This window comes from Molothrus aeneus, chromosome Z (assembly GCF_037042795.1).
Source record: "Molothrus aeneus isolate 106 chromosome Z, BPBGC_Maene_1.0, whole genome shotgun sequence".
Taxonomy (NCBI): Eukaryota; Metazoa; Chordata; class Aves; order Passeriformes; family Icteridae; genus Molothrus; species Molothrus aeneus.
The window spans coordinates 18,545,571-18,561,707 of record NC_089680.1 but is presented as its reverse complement, the minus strand read 5'-3'; the positions used below and the strand labels follow the sequence as shown (position 1 = coordinate 18,561,707).

The window sequence follows — 16,137 nt, the reverse complement described above, 5'->3', positions numbered from 1 at the left end:
TGTAGAGTGTGTGCTGGGTTTATGAGGCCAGGTTTGGGTAGTGGAGGGGGAGAGGGAAGTATGCTACAGGGTGGCTTCTTTGAGAAATTACTGGAAGCTTCCTTCCTGTCCAATGGAGTCAATGCCAGCAGGCTCAAAGATGGACTTGCCACTGGCCAAAGCCAAGCCCATCAATGACAGTGGTAGTGCCTCTGTGATAACTATCTAAGAGATGGGAAAGAATCTCAAAAGATGAGATTCTTCTTCCAGGCAAAAGAGAAGAATGAGAAAATGAGAGGAAAAATCTCCCAGGTCAGTGGAGAAGAAGGGCCAGGAGCTGGTCCAGATAGAGAGCTGAGATTCCCCTGCAGCCCATGGTGCAGTCCAGGGTGAGGCAGCTGTGCCCCTGCAGCCCAGGGATGTCCATGGGGATGCAGAGATCCACCTGCAGCATGCAGAAAAGACCCACCCAAGACCAAGTGGATGCTCAAAGGAAGCTGTGATCCTGTGGGAAGCCCATTATTGAGGGCTCCTGGCAAGATCCATGGCCCCATGGAAAGAGGAGTTGATGCTGGAGCAGGGTCCTGGTAGGCCTGTGGAGAGAGGAGCCCACACTGGAGTAGGTTTGCTGGCAGGACTTATGATCCTGTTGGGGACTAACAGTGAAACAGCCTGTTCCTGAAGGGCTGAACCCCATGGAAGGGACACATGCTGGAGCGGTCAATGAAAAACTGCAGCCCATGGAAGGACTCAAAGGACTCACATTGGAGAAGTTTGTGGAGGACTGTCTGCTATAGTAGGGATGCCACAGTGGAACAGGGGAGGACTGTGAAGATTCCTCTTCCTGAGGAAGAAGAAGGGGTAGAGACATGTGATGAACTCACCACAATCCCAATTCTTCATTGCTGTGGGCTGCTGGGTGGTGGGGATGGAAGCAGAGAAAATCACGAGTAAAACTGATCACAAGGCACAGAGGGAGGTCAGGGAGAGTGTTTTTTAAGATTTGGTTTTGTTTCTCTGTATCCTACTCTGAACTGATCAATAAATTAAATTAATCTTCCCCAAGAGGAGTCAGTTTTGCCTATGATGGTATTTGGTGAGTGATCTCTCCCTGTCCTTATCTCAAACCATAAACCTTTCATTGGATCTTCTCTCACCTGTACAGCAGAAGAGTAGAGCAACTTTAGTGGCACCTGGCATCCATCTCACCACAAGGTCAACCCATCACATGTGCTAGCAAGCATTTGATTAAATCAAATGTTTCTTTTGAGGTCTGTGATGCAGATTTGTTGCTGCTGGTATTGTCAGAAATGTGTTCCTGGGCACTGATATTTCAGGGTCCAAGCTGCCAGGGTAACTCCAAGCTGGTGAAATGCACTATTCCACTTTTTTGTTGAGAGAAACACAAAGAGTTCTACACTGGAGTCCTAGCACCATCACATGGACTGAGAGAAAATAGTCACCAGAACACATGATGGTACTTGGTAGCAATCCCCTCCTGCTTTCACTGCTGTTTTTGCTACACTTAAGATGTAATGTCCCATATATATTGTCTTTAGATCAAACCATCGTCAAACCAGGTGGGCAATCTCTTTGAGCAGGTGTAGAGAACTATCATATATATTCTGCAAAAATTGCCTTCCATCTAATCCATCTATAGAGGAGTCTTAAAAAGGAAAAGAAAAACACCACATCTCTTGTGGGAGGAAGGCTTCAGCTCTATGAAAAGCTTTTTTAGCAGTTTATACATGAATGTCTTTACTAGCCCAAGCAGCCCTTTTACCCAGTATACAATTGTGAAATGGAAAGAGCAACCATTTCAAAAGGCTGATATTAAATAGAGCATGGTAGGGAGTAGCAAAGAAGGAGAGTACCTGTGATGATTTGTAAACAGAGCACATGGGGTGTGCTCTTTTTGACAGCAAGAACTAATGATTCTGATTAATTTTCCTTGAAATAATATGTTACTTGGCTTCAGACTCTAAACTTACTTGAAATCCAAACCTGCTCTAACCAGCATGCTGGATAAAACTCATGGATGAAATCCATGCATTTTCTTTAGGATGGATTCACATTAAATATATGAGCATATATCTGTCCTAATCAGCATTATCAGCATCCTTTAAAACCACTGAAAATTAAGGATTACATACCTAGGTAGATGAGGCTGAAGAAAAACACCTAACAATATAAAACCAGAGATAAAAAATCACAAGTAGTAGCAATGCTGACATTTATAACTTTTCTGGGTACTAAGTTAATAAACTGAGCTTTACAGGAAACTAGCACTTTCACAGCAAGTTCAAATAAATATCCCCTGGAAATAACTGTACTGGCAGCTGTCTAAGTTAATGAACTCGGATTTCCTGGAAAAGATTCTGCAGTAATTAATGGAAGCTCGAAAAATTTGTAATTGCTTTTCCTGACTAGACCATCTGCACAATTTTTATTTGCAGAATGTGTCAGAATTTTCCAATGTTCCTGTAATTTAGTTCTGACCTTTATTCCCAAGCCTTTAGCATTAACAATATCATAGGCTAGTAATCACTCCCTCTCCCTACCTCTGCACAGAGCTTACCAGTTTTCGAAAGTTCTGAAGCTTAAAATCATAACACACTTTCTTCTTCAAAGGGATCGTGTGGAGGTGTCCTACATTAAGCTTGCTTGACAGGGAATAGTCATGGTATGGACCTGATTTTTCCTGCATTTGACAGAGGTCAAATGTGTATAAAAGTTCCTTGTTGGTGACTCCATAATCAATTTTCACAATGGTTAAAAACATAGATTTAGAAGAATTAATATAGGAAGCTTGGAGGCTGGACATTTTCATTCATATGAGTTAACTGTAAAGAGTGACCAACTTCCTGCACTCTCCTGTGGGCAGAAGGAGGACTGTGGCAGAGTTGCTAGCTCCCAGTTTGGGTGCTTCAGTGGCCAAGCTGATGAGGTAGAACAGGTTTGCAGCTCAGTTCATGTGCAGCTATAGCTACCTAGGTATTGGTAGGAATATATATATATATGTATATATATATTTGTGGATGTATATAATTATCTCTGCACAAAATGCAGATCTCTCTGCAGAAAAGTAATTTCTCTGCAGTTTCTTTTGCAGAAAAGTAATTTCTCTTCATGCAGTAAAGACTTCTTTGCCATCAAAAAGGGCAGAGATAGTATTAGAAATTGATGGTAACTCCGAATATTATTTCTAGTTCATAGCTATCTGTAAGTGGCAGCCAAATCTTCTGAATCTGATTTTCTTCTGGCCTATAGCAATTTAATCTGGCAAATCTGGTAGAAATAAAAGCAGGAGAATCAGGCTTAAAAATGTTCTTCTATTCTGTTTTGTAGTGGGAGAAGAGTTCTGCAGCAAGAGATGTCTTCCATTTATGCCAGTTTAATTTATAAATAATTCCAACCAAGTAGAGGAATTGGGCTGGTAAGAGATGAAAAATAAAGATTGCATGGGGAAAATTCACACTCATTGTAATAAAGCAATTTTTTTATTTCCTTTCTTCCAAGGAACACAGTTCTTATTTATGATCAATCCTGTCAAAAAGATTCAAACTTAACTTAAGTGCAATGAAAAGCAGGTTGACCCAGTATTTGGCAACACACTTTCCAGGAATTCAGACTGTAGTTTCCTCTCGGAAAGATCTCCTCCGAATGATTTGTGCTGGGGGAGAAATAAAGCAGAAATCAGATAAACTCCTTTTCACAGAATCACAGAATTTTGTCATGGGAATCTCTCTCTGCAGTATATGTATATACACACACACACGTACATGGCAACACACACTTTCTCCAAAGCAACTTTAGATGTGTTAAAATTTTCATGAGAAACAAAATAGAGAGAAGACTTTCCCAACTCCAGCCAAGTGCCACATCCAGATGTTCCCCCTTTTTATCAGGATAACTTTTGGTTTTTTGTAGCAAGTCCTCATGCCTCTGGTACATGCACCTAAATAACTGAAATGATTGAGTCCTTCATTTCCCTATTCAATATTTTTACATTTTCAAAGCATCTGCTTAACATTGATTCTGCTAAAAATAGAGCAGGTTCTTGTCTTTGTAGCAGCATGGTAGACCTGAAATTAGTATTATGAGGAAAAGTTGTAGTAATGAAGAGATAACAATGACTGAATGTACCCAGAGATGATATCTGCTGTGTAAGTTCTTCTGTTTTCAATAGCAAGAAAAAAGGATGAATTAAGAGCATTTATTTCTAAAGTAATTAGTTTTGAAAATAGAAAAAAGGGAAAAAATAAAAAGCAAGCATACTAGGACAAATTTGAAAGGTTCTTGCCATAACCTAAATACATAGACCTTTGGTTCTTTGTGAGATAGTGTTAGGTATATCTGAATATATTCCTTTTTTAATATCAGTATTTCTTTCTTCTCTGCCTTGGACAGAGGGTTGTGAAATACAATTTATCTTGAAATATTTTTCTACTTTAAAAGCATGTAAAGTTTTCAACATAAACAAGCCTGATTATTATTATCTTTAGTCACATTACAGACAGAAGAGGGAAGGGAGGGAAAGGCTCCTGACTTTTTTTCAGCTATTGCTAACCTCAAATACTAGGTTAACTTTATATTAGTTCAAATATTTGATTTATTTTCTTGTTAGTGTTTAGGATAAACCAAGAATCATCGAGGGCCAACTCCTGGCCCTGCACAGAGCATAATCTCCAAGAGTCTGAGAGCATTATCCAAATGCTTCTTCATTGTCCAAATGAACTCCATCAGGCTGGTGATGTGACCATTTCACTGGGGATCCTGTTCTGTGCCAAACACCCTCTGGGGGAAGAACCTCTTTCTAATACTCAACCTAACCCTCCCCTGACACAGCTTCAGGCCATTCCCTCAGGTCCTGTAACTGGTCACCAAAGAGGAGAGATCAGTGCTTGACCCTCCTCTCATTTCAGGAGGTTTCAACAAAGATATTTTGAATTGTCTGTTGGTTCTGTAGGTGTTTGTCATGCAATGGAAAAATGCCCCAAGAAGAGGAAGACAATTCAAAAGCACTAAAATAGCCATTCCTCTAAAAGACACTAGTTCACTGAAAGCAGATGCCTAAGAAAAAAAAGCCAAATACAAAAAATAAAAATAACATCAGGTTTTCAGAGAAGATATGAGCTCCCTAAATTTTACTCCCAGAGGATAAAGGGTTCTCAATACCTGGTGAAGAGTTGCTGGCAGCATTCAACTAGCTCTGTGCTGTTGGCAGGGAAATCTGTGAAGTTGGAAGTGTTTCCTAATAGGATGTGGCAAGGAACTTCCACACTAGGGACAGTCAGCATTCCTGTGAAGTAAGTTACAATTTTCTTAATGAATAATGAAGAGGAAGATAAGATTTGAGAATGTGAGTCATGAAGCCATGATCAAACAAACCATTTTGTCTGACGCAAAATCACCATTTGAGGTGGTTATGTAAAGGTACAAGGTCAAAACCTTTGAACTGTGGGACTTCTAAAATGAATCATTTTTAAAAACTGAATTAAGTAGCAACCACAACAATTTATCTACTTTTTATATGTAGGAATTATAGTACAGCAACATGTTACACTTGGATAAATTTTGGTTTTCTGCCTCCTTTAATGATATTAATAGTGTGTAGTAATGCCTTTCTCATTGCTGGGTCAGTGTGTTTTCATTAACTAAGATGAAGCTATGCTGCATTTATAGAAGTGCAAGTAAATACAGAACCTCTTATTTTGTTTCAAATTGAGTTTGCTTTGCTACATATTCTTTAAAATTTCCTACAAATACTAATGTCATCAGTCACTGGAGTAATGGAAACACAAAAGTATGAAAGTGATAGCTCCTTCTATATGTAATGTTGTAGAATTTGGACATGTTTTTAATATGTTCTTATCTTAACTGTGGTAATAGAAATTGCTTGGCTTTTCTACTTTCTCCTTAGTGTAAGGAAAGCATTTACCATGGCAGGAGTGGGTGGAATGCAATTTTCTTTCCAAAGCAGATTCTATTATTTTGGAGAGATTTTCTCACTGGCTGTTCACAATATTATTCTTAAGATCAGTATTGTGAAATGACACATTTTAGTAGAGCTTCCTGGTTCCTCAGTTATGCAGAGTAGTGTCATGTATTAAAATATTATGGACAGCTATGAGACTAATGTTATTTCAAGTTTGCTTGTTCTGTAGCCTTCAGAAAATAGTGTGGGCTCATCTTTAAAATGTGTATGTTTCTGTTGCTACCATGAACACCAAGGCATGGAGAAGTTATGGTTGAAACGGACATAGTGGTTTTAGCTACATAAAATACCAAGATCTTTCTTCACTGTTGAAATATGAGTCCTTTAACCTTCATCATTCCATGTCATACCAATTTTGTATACCACATGCTCAGGAAAGAGATCTGGAAAAGGGATTGTGAAATACTGAGGATAAATTTATAATCTACTGAAACATATCAATGTTTTCAAATCTTTTCAATAATTACTTTGTTTTTTTTAAATTTACTCCCTTAAATGTCTGTTGCATTGTGACTTCTCACTCAAATTAAAGCTGAAGTTTTGAAAATAAGGATCAGCTGGGGACTCCCATTTTAGGACTGTTTCACAAGCCTAAGTACTCTGTGGAAATATTATCCCCTCAAAATATTGACTTAACCTTATGACAAAGAGTTGTTCTCCCTTGCTTAGTCTTTTACACTCTTTCATTCCATTTTCCTGGTTCTTTTCCAAATTTAGTTCAAAATTTTCCAAAATTAGTTCTCTATTCCTGTATCTAGTGGTGTGGAGGAGGGATGCAATTCATCTATAAATTGCTTCGTTTATGAGTCACATGTTCAGCACAAACAAATTAACAAAAAAACCCTAAACAAAACAAAAAAAAAAAAACAACCCAAAAAACCCCAAAAACCACCCCCATTAAAACACCATACCCCTCTCCTAAAAACACAGACAAAATGGAAGAACTGAAATATTTACATCTTTTCAAATTCTAGTTTTCAAGAAACTTTTGTCTCATATCAACTTTTAATCCTGCCAAGCACAAAAACGCTTGTGTTTGAGTGACTGAGGCAGCCTAGGAGGATATAGTATGGTGCTGGTGCAGTGCCCCGTGGTGGCCACTGCCGTGGGGGACACCAAACCTGAGCACTGTACCTGCCACACAGGCCGTCATGAAACAGGCCACCGTTCCTGCAATCATCGCTCTGAAAGCACCGTCAGCTATTTCCTTCTTTTTTGAGGGAGCAATGCTTGCTAGAAGAAATACAAAGTGTAAGTCAAACAGAAATACGTATAAGGAAGGTGAATCTACCAGCTTTTGCCCCTGCAGGAGTAATTTCCCACCCTGCAGTTTAAACCAAGGGGAACATGCAGGAAAAATGGCACATTTTTTAGTGGGTCATTTGAAGGCCAAGTACCAGCATTGGCTCTTTCTGTTAAGAGGATTGCTTATATTTAAAATGGTAACTTTTGTTTTCTTTGGCAGTTTGCATATCTGTGCTGGATGATTGTGCCCTTCAGAAGAGTCTGGCCCCATGGCTGTGTTTTGCTCCTCTACGCTGCCCCACTGCTGATCCCACTGTGGCTTCAGGGCAAAGATGACTGCCAGCAATTCTGGCTGCCTAGTGAGGAACTCAGATGGTTTTTCAATTTTTCTTTTTCCACTGAGATCTGAAAACCTGTTTTAAAAATTCTTTCCCTGTAAGCTTACTGCATATATGTGATATTTTTACAGAAAATAACCAAATTCATCTGTCAAACCAGCATGCTATGGAGTTGATCTGCTCCTCCTGAATCTCATGGGCAGTAGTAGCTCAGGTTCATGTTTGAGGTCTAAAGAGGGAAGGCTATCAGAAGGGCTTGGTTCCTTCCCCTTGTCTTCAGCACCTCTCCCAGTACTTCCCACCAAAGACTGTACCCCCTCTCTGGGTGCCCTTACATTCACAATTGTGTGCTAGGCTTTGGCAGTGCAGCTGCTCAGCCCCTAATGCTGCCAAGCTTCACCCCCAGCCTATTCCTTTTGGTGCTTTCTTTGGGATTTGCTCAACAAAGAAATTGTCTGTGAGAGTGGTTCTTACTCAGGCCTCCTATTACCAGTCCCAAGGAGCCGAAGTTGGCAAATCCACAGAGAGCATAGGTGGCGATGACTTCAGAGCGAACCTGAAAAACAAAGACACACCCTCTGAGTGGTTTGAAACAGTTAATTGTGATTTAAGGGTCCAAAAACATGGCAGGCACTGTGGCTCTGAGTACAAAAATAACTGTTTTGCTTTATTGCTGCCCAAGGTGTGGCTTTCAGAAAGGTAGACTTGTTCCCTTGTTGAATGTCACAGGCTTTTATACCCACTGCCCATGTGAGGACTGACAAACTATGCAATGATTTTATCTTTCACATTTATTGTTGTGCCTTTTTGAAGTGAGTAGTAGTAATTAAAGACAAAAAAAATCTTATCTCACTAGTGGCAATTTAACTGCTGTTTTCTGAAAGTATGAGTCAGAGAGCTATAACTCAACTTGTTTTTCACAGCTGGATACCTCTATAAAACTCTTTTGAAACCTCAAGTTTTGGTATGCATCCCTGAATTCTTTGACCCTGAAGAAGCAGAGAGCTCTATACAAAGCTACTTTGTGCATTCTCCACCCTGTGCAAAGAAGACAAATTGGTCTCCTAGGAAGTGTGTGTTGACAGGCAGAGATGGACATTACGATTTTGGAATCCCCATTAACAGCTTATTTCTGTACTGACTTCTACCACATTTCTCCCCTTGGTAACACCAACTAAGCCTGGACCTCAGACTAGATACAAGGTTGGCCTTTGCCTCCAGGGAGGGACCGTTCACAGGACACAAAATGGTCCTTTAGGTGAAATCAGAAGGCTTGCAAGGTTTGGCTACAAACCTTGCAAGCCTTCAGATAAATGTAGTTCAAATATTTTGAGAAAGGAGGCAACATATCTCAGCAAATGTATTTTTGTTCCCCTGGCAGCACCGAATTCCTATTTACTGTGGTTTAGGTTAAAGCTGAAAATGAGTGAGTGTTCTAGCAGGTTTCCTGTTTATTAGAAGTTCCTCTGGTTTAATTCCTCTTTTATGAACATCAATTTGTAGATACTTTCAATCAATCTGTACAAATGCAGGAAACTGTTTTTCAAGTACCCACTCTACCAGCTTTTCCTAGAAAAAGCTCTGTGTACCCTGCTTTCATTTGCACTCTCCTAGCTCTGAAAACAGGAAGCCATGTAATTAATGACTCAGGTGAAGACACTTGTTTGCTCAGTCTGAGAGAATATCTGTGTGCAGATGAATTAGAGGGCTCTGAAACTGAAGAGAAATTAAAAACAGAAGCCAAGCACACCCTCACCTGAACTGTTGTGCTGTAATTATAAGGGTTTTCAGCCAATTTTTACCAGCATTATGAATTAAAATTGTTTATGTTTCTCAGAGCTTTTCACTATGGAAGTTAATACGGCTCCTTATAGGTATTAGAAGTGAATGTGAAAGTCCTATATGACATCTTATGCAGGAAAAAAAAAGTTAAATAGAGTTCCTAAGATCTGTGTTTTAAGGCTGCATTCCATACTAAAATAAACCCTTATTCACTCATGCAGGAATTCAGTGTCATATTCATTTAGTAGAACGAAGCAAAGTTATAGCAGGGCACATCAAAGATCATTCTAGCCCAGAGTTCTATTGCCAGGAATTTCAGGAACACTGGTAATGGATGCTCAGACCATTTATTCAAATGTGAATATTTGATCAGACTGCCTGGCTTTCTACATACATGTGTGAAATATGTTCTGGTAATTTGGAATGCAAATGATCAGGAATTTGGTTTTGGTTTTTAATATAAGATGTACCAACAGCATCCCATCTGATTCAAAGAATCATGTAAGTGCTGTACAAAATACTTTCTAATCTAAAGGTTTCTCTACAGTGACAATCTGTCTTGATTTAAAAAAGAAGGGTCAATGGATGTGTAAAGTTGGATTTCATGGTTTTCATTGCCTGTGCTCTGGAGGAATTCAGCATGGGCTGTGTGTGTGAATGCCAGATAGTAGAGCAGTCATGTCCACAAAGGTCAGCTTTGATCACTGAATGACCTTCGGCCCCATGCACACATGCAAGATGCCCTTAGCATTGCCTTTCTCAGGGTGCTGTAGTAGGAGCTACATGTCTGTAGGGAAAACTGTGAATGAAAGGTGGGACAAGGCTGGAAAGCTTGATTGAGACAGACTGGTTGGACTCAGTGTGGCAAGGGAGGTGTATGGCATGTACTACATGTCTTTTATTACTGCCCTCTGCAGAGGGAACAATAACCTACAGCAAAGGTGTGCCAGTAATGCCACCTGCTTGAGCTTACTGGATGCCTCTCTTCAAGTTTAGTGCTTGGACAAACCTCTGAGGGCAGGAGGATCCTCAAGTTCTTCCTCAGGGTTTTCTTGGGAGAGTAGCTCATAGAGAAGTATTGAGAATCAGGTAAGAAGAAACTTGCCTTGAAGACAGCCTCAGTCTTAAGAGTGGTGTCCTGTGGAACATGACATGTTCCCTAAACCCACGCCCTTCTGTCTCTATGCTTGTTCAAGACAGCTAGGGCAATGAGAATCACAGCAACTGCACAGAGCAATGCTGCACTTTTATAACTGAACTTTGCTGCTCAAAGACATATCTTAGAGTAATATGCAACCATTTTATGCCCATATTAAAAAATAAGTCATTTCAACGTTGAAGTATTTGATCAAATAAATCTGTAGGACAGAAAATGTTACTTACTGTCATATACTGTTTCACACCATTAATGTACATGCTTCCACCCTTTTCTCGGTTTTGAATCAGTTTTGAAAGACGTTCATAAGCCAAAAATTCATTGAAGAAAGTTTTGTAACCTAGTAGTCCACCAACAATGAAACTGTCTTCCCAGTCTACTCCCATCATGAAAGAGAATGGCATGAAGACATAAGCACAAATGTTCTGTAGAAAGTATAAGAAAAAGCAGGTCAAAATAAATGTCAGAAAGCAATAGCAGACAGTAACTTTTCTAAACTTAAAATAAGGATGGTTTTATTTTAGCAGAGGAAAATTGGCCTTCAGTTTTTGCTGCCATGAACTCTGGGAGAGTTTTTAATTGTCAGGCATGCTTGAGTACCTTTTAAAACATTAATCAAGACTCTAGATATAGCAAAATATTTATATGTCCCTAATTTTATATGTAAAATAAAACAAAGGTTTCTGTGCCATCTTTTCACTCAATAATGGCTTCAAATTGGACACAGTGTTTGACAAAAAGAAGGAAGATTGAACTAAAAGGAGAACTGAGAAATCTAATTCTTCTGCTAGATTAAATCAAATGTGTTAATGAACACGCCTAATTATCAAGTTATTGGACTCCAACTGGTGTAAACAAAAGAGCTGTCTCTGCATAAAAGCTGTGCATCTGACACAATTAAAGCTGTACCTATTTTTCCCTGGCATTATAAGATTTATGCAAATTGAAAAAGAAATCCCACATCACAGTATAGCTTGTTTCTGTATGAGAGAAAATAGCTCCAACTGTGAACGGTTTTGGTCAGATTGTGCTCAGAGAATGTAATGGAGGTCTTAAAGCAGTTACTATTTCTGGCTGGTTTCTCTGCTCACAGAAGGTTATGCATTAGTGTCTCTCACAAGGGAAGATTGACTGCATGCATCATGTCTGTGTGTCTCAATTCCTCATGGACTACCTACCTGTCCACATCTTACACACAAATCTTACATACAGCAGTTATGAAAATACCAGCCCCTGAGCGAGTATGCCTAAGGCATGAGTACTTGTGACTCTCCTCAGGTGTGGGTGTCTGGCGTGCAGTGAGAGATCTCTGAAAGCTTAGCAGGGTAATAACTTAGTGGTGCTGAAGGTATATCTGTTATGAGTGGCTATTCACTTCAGCAGCACCTTTAACACAAGTTATATCTGTGTTTCTCCCAGGGCTTTTATTAGGGTCTTGCAAAACAAAAGGGCCATAACCACTGAAACTAGGTGATTACATTGGGTCAATAATGACATATTGACCTAGGTTCAAACAGAAATCCTGTTTGAAACCCATTTGCTCTGTTGAGTGATTTGGGTACGGTTTCACTTTGTAATTGTATTGAGAACTAACTGATATGGAGTAAGTCTGGTTTCAGGCAAGTCCAGCCTTTCCCCAGTGTCCCCATGTAAGTGAACACAGCGAGCATTAAGAGTTTGATGGGATCTTCTGAAGATAAAGCCACTTTTATGTTTAGCTGAAGGAGATGTTAATGGCTTGGCAAGCATGTAGTTGACAGATGTGCTGCACTGCCAAGTCAGAGGAGGCAGGTGCTAGCCTGCTCTGTATAAACATAGCCTGGGAGTTAGCAAGAACACCACAGAGGGAAACAATAGGCAGACTAGTAAATACAGAAATACTTGAATGGCAAAAATTTTACTTTAACTGTTAAGAAATTGTTCAGAACAAATAAAATATGGGTTTAGATCATGTTAAAATACAAAATGAGAACAACAAACAACAACAAACCACACAAGCACCTAAATTTGAGAAACACAAATTATGCATGTATGTCAGCTGCATGAATAACTTGGAGATCATACCTCAAAGGTCAGCTGTGGATAGTCAAACAAGTTGCCCACCCAAGAAAGGGCTGAGTCAAGGAAGCTCAGCAGGGCAAGGAAGGCGATCACATTCACAGCGATGTTTGCTACCAGCCCAATGGAGGTAGAGGCACCCTGGCTGGCTGCTTCTAGCAGATTCTTTGATTCACTTTGCCAAGGAAGAGAAAACCAGAGTGTGAACATCTTTAAATTCAAGAACAAATAACAGAACTAAAACGTACATGCACTTGATTAGAATTCTAGTACTAAAGCTGTCTGTACGCTCATAGAGAAAATAATGAAGAGGAATGATGAGGTGAAGTAGGCTTTTCCTGTCAATCCTCATGGCAGACACTTGAAGCATATGCTTGTGGTGCCCTGAGGATGAATTCTGGTACATTCAGGGTTGAGCAAGATCTCAAACCTGTAGCACTGCTTGTATTAGGCAACGGTCACTGCTCTTCTCCCACACAGCCCTTGCAGAAATGCTTGGGGTCATTTCAGAAGCAGATCCTTAGAAGCCTTTTTGCTTTGCCTGTCATTGCCAAGAGAAGTGTCCCAGCAGATGGGCAACATATTTGCTGCTGTTGTGAAATTATTGCTTTGTCTTTGCTTTTTACATGTTTGCATTTGCAGATTCATTACAGAAAAAGACAATAACATTACAAAAGGAAAAGCCTCCTGGCAGGTCACCTCAGCTAGGCGTTTCCCTCTTTCTTTGGAGTTTACAGTTGGGCCCAGGTCCTTGGCATATGTTAAGATTGTAATGGGGCACACTCACCTGAATTCATAAATCAACCATTTGCAGTATTTAGTCTTTAATTAATTTATTGCTTGCACATCTACCATATAATGCTCCTAAAATTTATATGTGAACAGTTATTATCCAGACCTCATTTTTGCAGTGGTATTAACTAGTACCTAGATCAGCTTACCTTTTTGCCATTTGTATGCCACTCCTCAGAGTTACCAGAGGTTTTTCAGTTTCAGGCCAGAATAATTTGGAGACAGCTAATGATGCTGGCGCTGACATAACAGAAGCAGTCAGTAGGTGGGAGGAGGAAACCTAGAATTCCAGGTGAAAGAAAGTACTCCATGATAACATATTACGCACAAACACGTAGGAATGCAATTAATTTTTTTAGTTGTTTGTATGCTTTTTCTACAGGATGTCATTAAAAGTTCATATTGCTCATAAGGAAATGAAGAGAATGAGCTGTCAGAAAACCAAGGATTTTTGTGGCTAAGACCTTCAGAGACAAAAAAACCTGAACAGTGGGAATGATTGAGGGATACTTTCAAAGCATTACAGCTGGGTGAAATACTTAAAAAATTTCAGATAAACCATTTATTTTCTAGTTCTTTTCCCATGTCTTACCCCAAAAGAAATATATGCTCCTAAGACACTTCCAGCAATAGTTGAGAATCCTGCTGCCATGACTGCATGGAGTTCAGATTTGGTGATATATGGTAAGTAGGGCCGTACCAGGAGAGGAGACTCTGTCTGGAAGTGAAAAACAAGCAACAAATTAAGAAATCCTTAATAAAACCCCAAAGATTTCTTCTATTAAGGGCAGAAAAATGAGTGTCTGAATCATACTTTCTTGGGTATCTTTGACTAGTTAATCCTAGTGCTAGCAAGTACTCCAATTTCAATAGATTGGGGCTTTTTTATCCCAAGTAAGAGAATGTCTGAAGATAATTCTGGCTGATTCATTCTGCTGTCTCCCTAAAAAGCACAATGAAACTGCCAAGAAATTCTGTTCCAATTCTGAGCGACTTAGGGACAGCCACAGGTCTGAGCCCAGATAAGGCTGTTAGTCAAGTGAAATACACCCCTCTGGCATGTGTGTGAGAACATCCTGGAGGCAGTGTCATGCAATGGTACCACTCTAAATCTTGAAGCAGTGTGATGTGGTGATGCACCACTGCTATATATCATGTTAATAGTGCATTTGGGCCTGGATGTTAATTGTTGATTTTTTACATTTTACTAGGCATGGGACAGACACTATTGTAAATGTGGGTTTAATACATTTCCCATTAAAGTGGTCTGTTAGATGCTGTCCACTCTTTTTGTGAATAAGGCCTTATACTGCTAGCCCTGGATCTTAGTTTTCCTCATTGTCTCTCTCTCCTGCCCTTGCCTGCTTTGTGTGCCATCTCTTCATACCACTTGCCTTTTCAACCAAAAAAGAACCCTGACATTTTTATTTCTTCATAGCTTTGGAGTAGTCTCGCAGGGAGATCTATCATCTACATTTATGCTTGAACTTCTCTTGGGAAAACATATCGCTTCCCAAATCCTTTCCACTGTGCATCACTGCCAATACATGAACATACTGCAATTTTGGAAACTGATCATCAGACTTGATGTAGCGGAATCCTATCTTTGAAAGAGATTATTTTGGAAACTGATCATCAGACTTGATGTAGCGGAATCCTATCTTTGAAAGAGATTATTTTTTTAGTAAATAACTGTTCAATGAGCAGCATTATTTCCCTAAATTCTGTAATATTGTTACATGTTAGCATGTTTTTGTTTGCTCCAGCTCACCTGTCCCACAAATATGTTACCCGCAGCTACCAGAGACTCAACAGGAGTTGTTCCCATGAAGACATGCATTATCCAACCAACCTAAATGATTTTGAAAAAAGAAACAAAAATTTGTTGTGCCTGTTCCATGCCTTTCTCGAGTTAACCATATCGATCTAAGAGTTCAGAGACATGTTACAATACTTCCTGAGTTAATGATTTCAGTTTAAAGGTATAGCACATTCATGTAATTGGTACATGCTAAAATAAGACAAAGGAGAAGTAATTTGACAGAACTGAAAGTACTCCAGGCTCCTTCTGGGCATAAAAATGTTAAACTAATTAAAACAAAGCATATATTTTGATGTGTTCTTATTATTTATATTCATGTCTAAAAATACTTGGATCATATGAAGGGAAAAATGTTAGATTAAGGCTTAGATTAAGGCTGAAAATGCCTCATTGCAATTTTAGCACACTAATGTCAGCCAGGCAATGTTCATGATGTCTTTATAACGATCCTGTGACTATAAAGGGCAAAGAACTTTTAATTTAAGAGTATCTTCAAATTAGGTTTAACTACCACCATAGAGGAAGATCTTTTCCCTCATATGATAGGTTTATTGGACAAAGACGACAGAAAGTGGACTTGATCTTATATTAGTAGACAGTAGCACAAGACATAGATGCTGACAGAAATGAACACTTAGAGAGTGAGGTGAAGAACCTGCTTTGATCTTATCTGGGTATCTGTGATAGGAAGGTATATGTGATTGCTACTGAAATACTTAGCAGAAATCCATTCTCTGTGATTTAACCTCCATGCTGTACTTCAAGGGCTGGGAGAAGGGCAGGCAGAAAGGAAGATTTAAGCAAATATAGCAAATCTAACAATTAATGTGACATAATCAATGAAACCAGACTGAGAGATGCCAATCAAGATTTTGCAATGGTAACATTTGGAAATATTTCCAGGCTATGGCTTCTCTGCATGTGTTCAAAGTATTTCCCACACTAGCCAAATGAGCATCTAATTGGC

General features: G+C 39.4%; 1 protein-coding gene across 1 annotated transcript in view; it reads right to left on the bottom strand.

Moving 5' to 3' along the window:
* Window positions 1-3,549: 3,549 nt before the first annotated feature.
* SLC28A3 (solute carrier family 28 member 3) overlaps window positions 3,550-16,137 on the bottom strand; it is a 37,988-nt gene continuing 25,400 nt past the window's right edge. The window contains exons 10-18 of the mRNA XM_066569406.1: window positions 15,120-15,200; window positions 13,941-14,066; window positions 13,498-13,628; window positions 12,563-12,731; window positions 10,726-10,923; window positions 8,035-8,116; window positions 7,112-7,210; window positions 5,158-5,281; window positions 3,550-3,652 (exon numbers count right to left, since the gene is read on the bottom strand). Coding sequence (XP_066425503.1) covers window positions 3,550-3,652; window positions 5,158-5,281; window positions 7,112-7,210; window positions 8,035-8,116; window positions 10,726-10,923; window positions 12,563-12,731; window positions 13,498-13,628; window positions 13,941-14,066; window positions 15,120-15,200 — 1,113 coding nt within the window. The remainder of the gene's footprint in view (window positions 3,653-5,157; window positions 5,282-7,111; window positions 7,211-8,034; window positions 8,117-10,725; window positions 10,924-12,562; window positions 12,732-13,497; window positions 13,629-13,940; window positions 14,067-15,119; window positions 15,201-16,137) is intronic.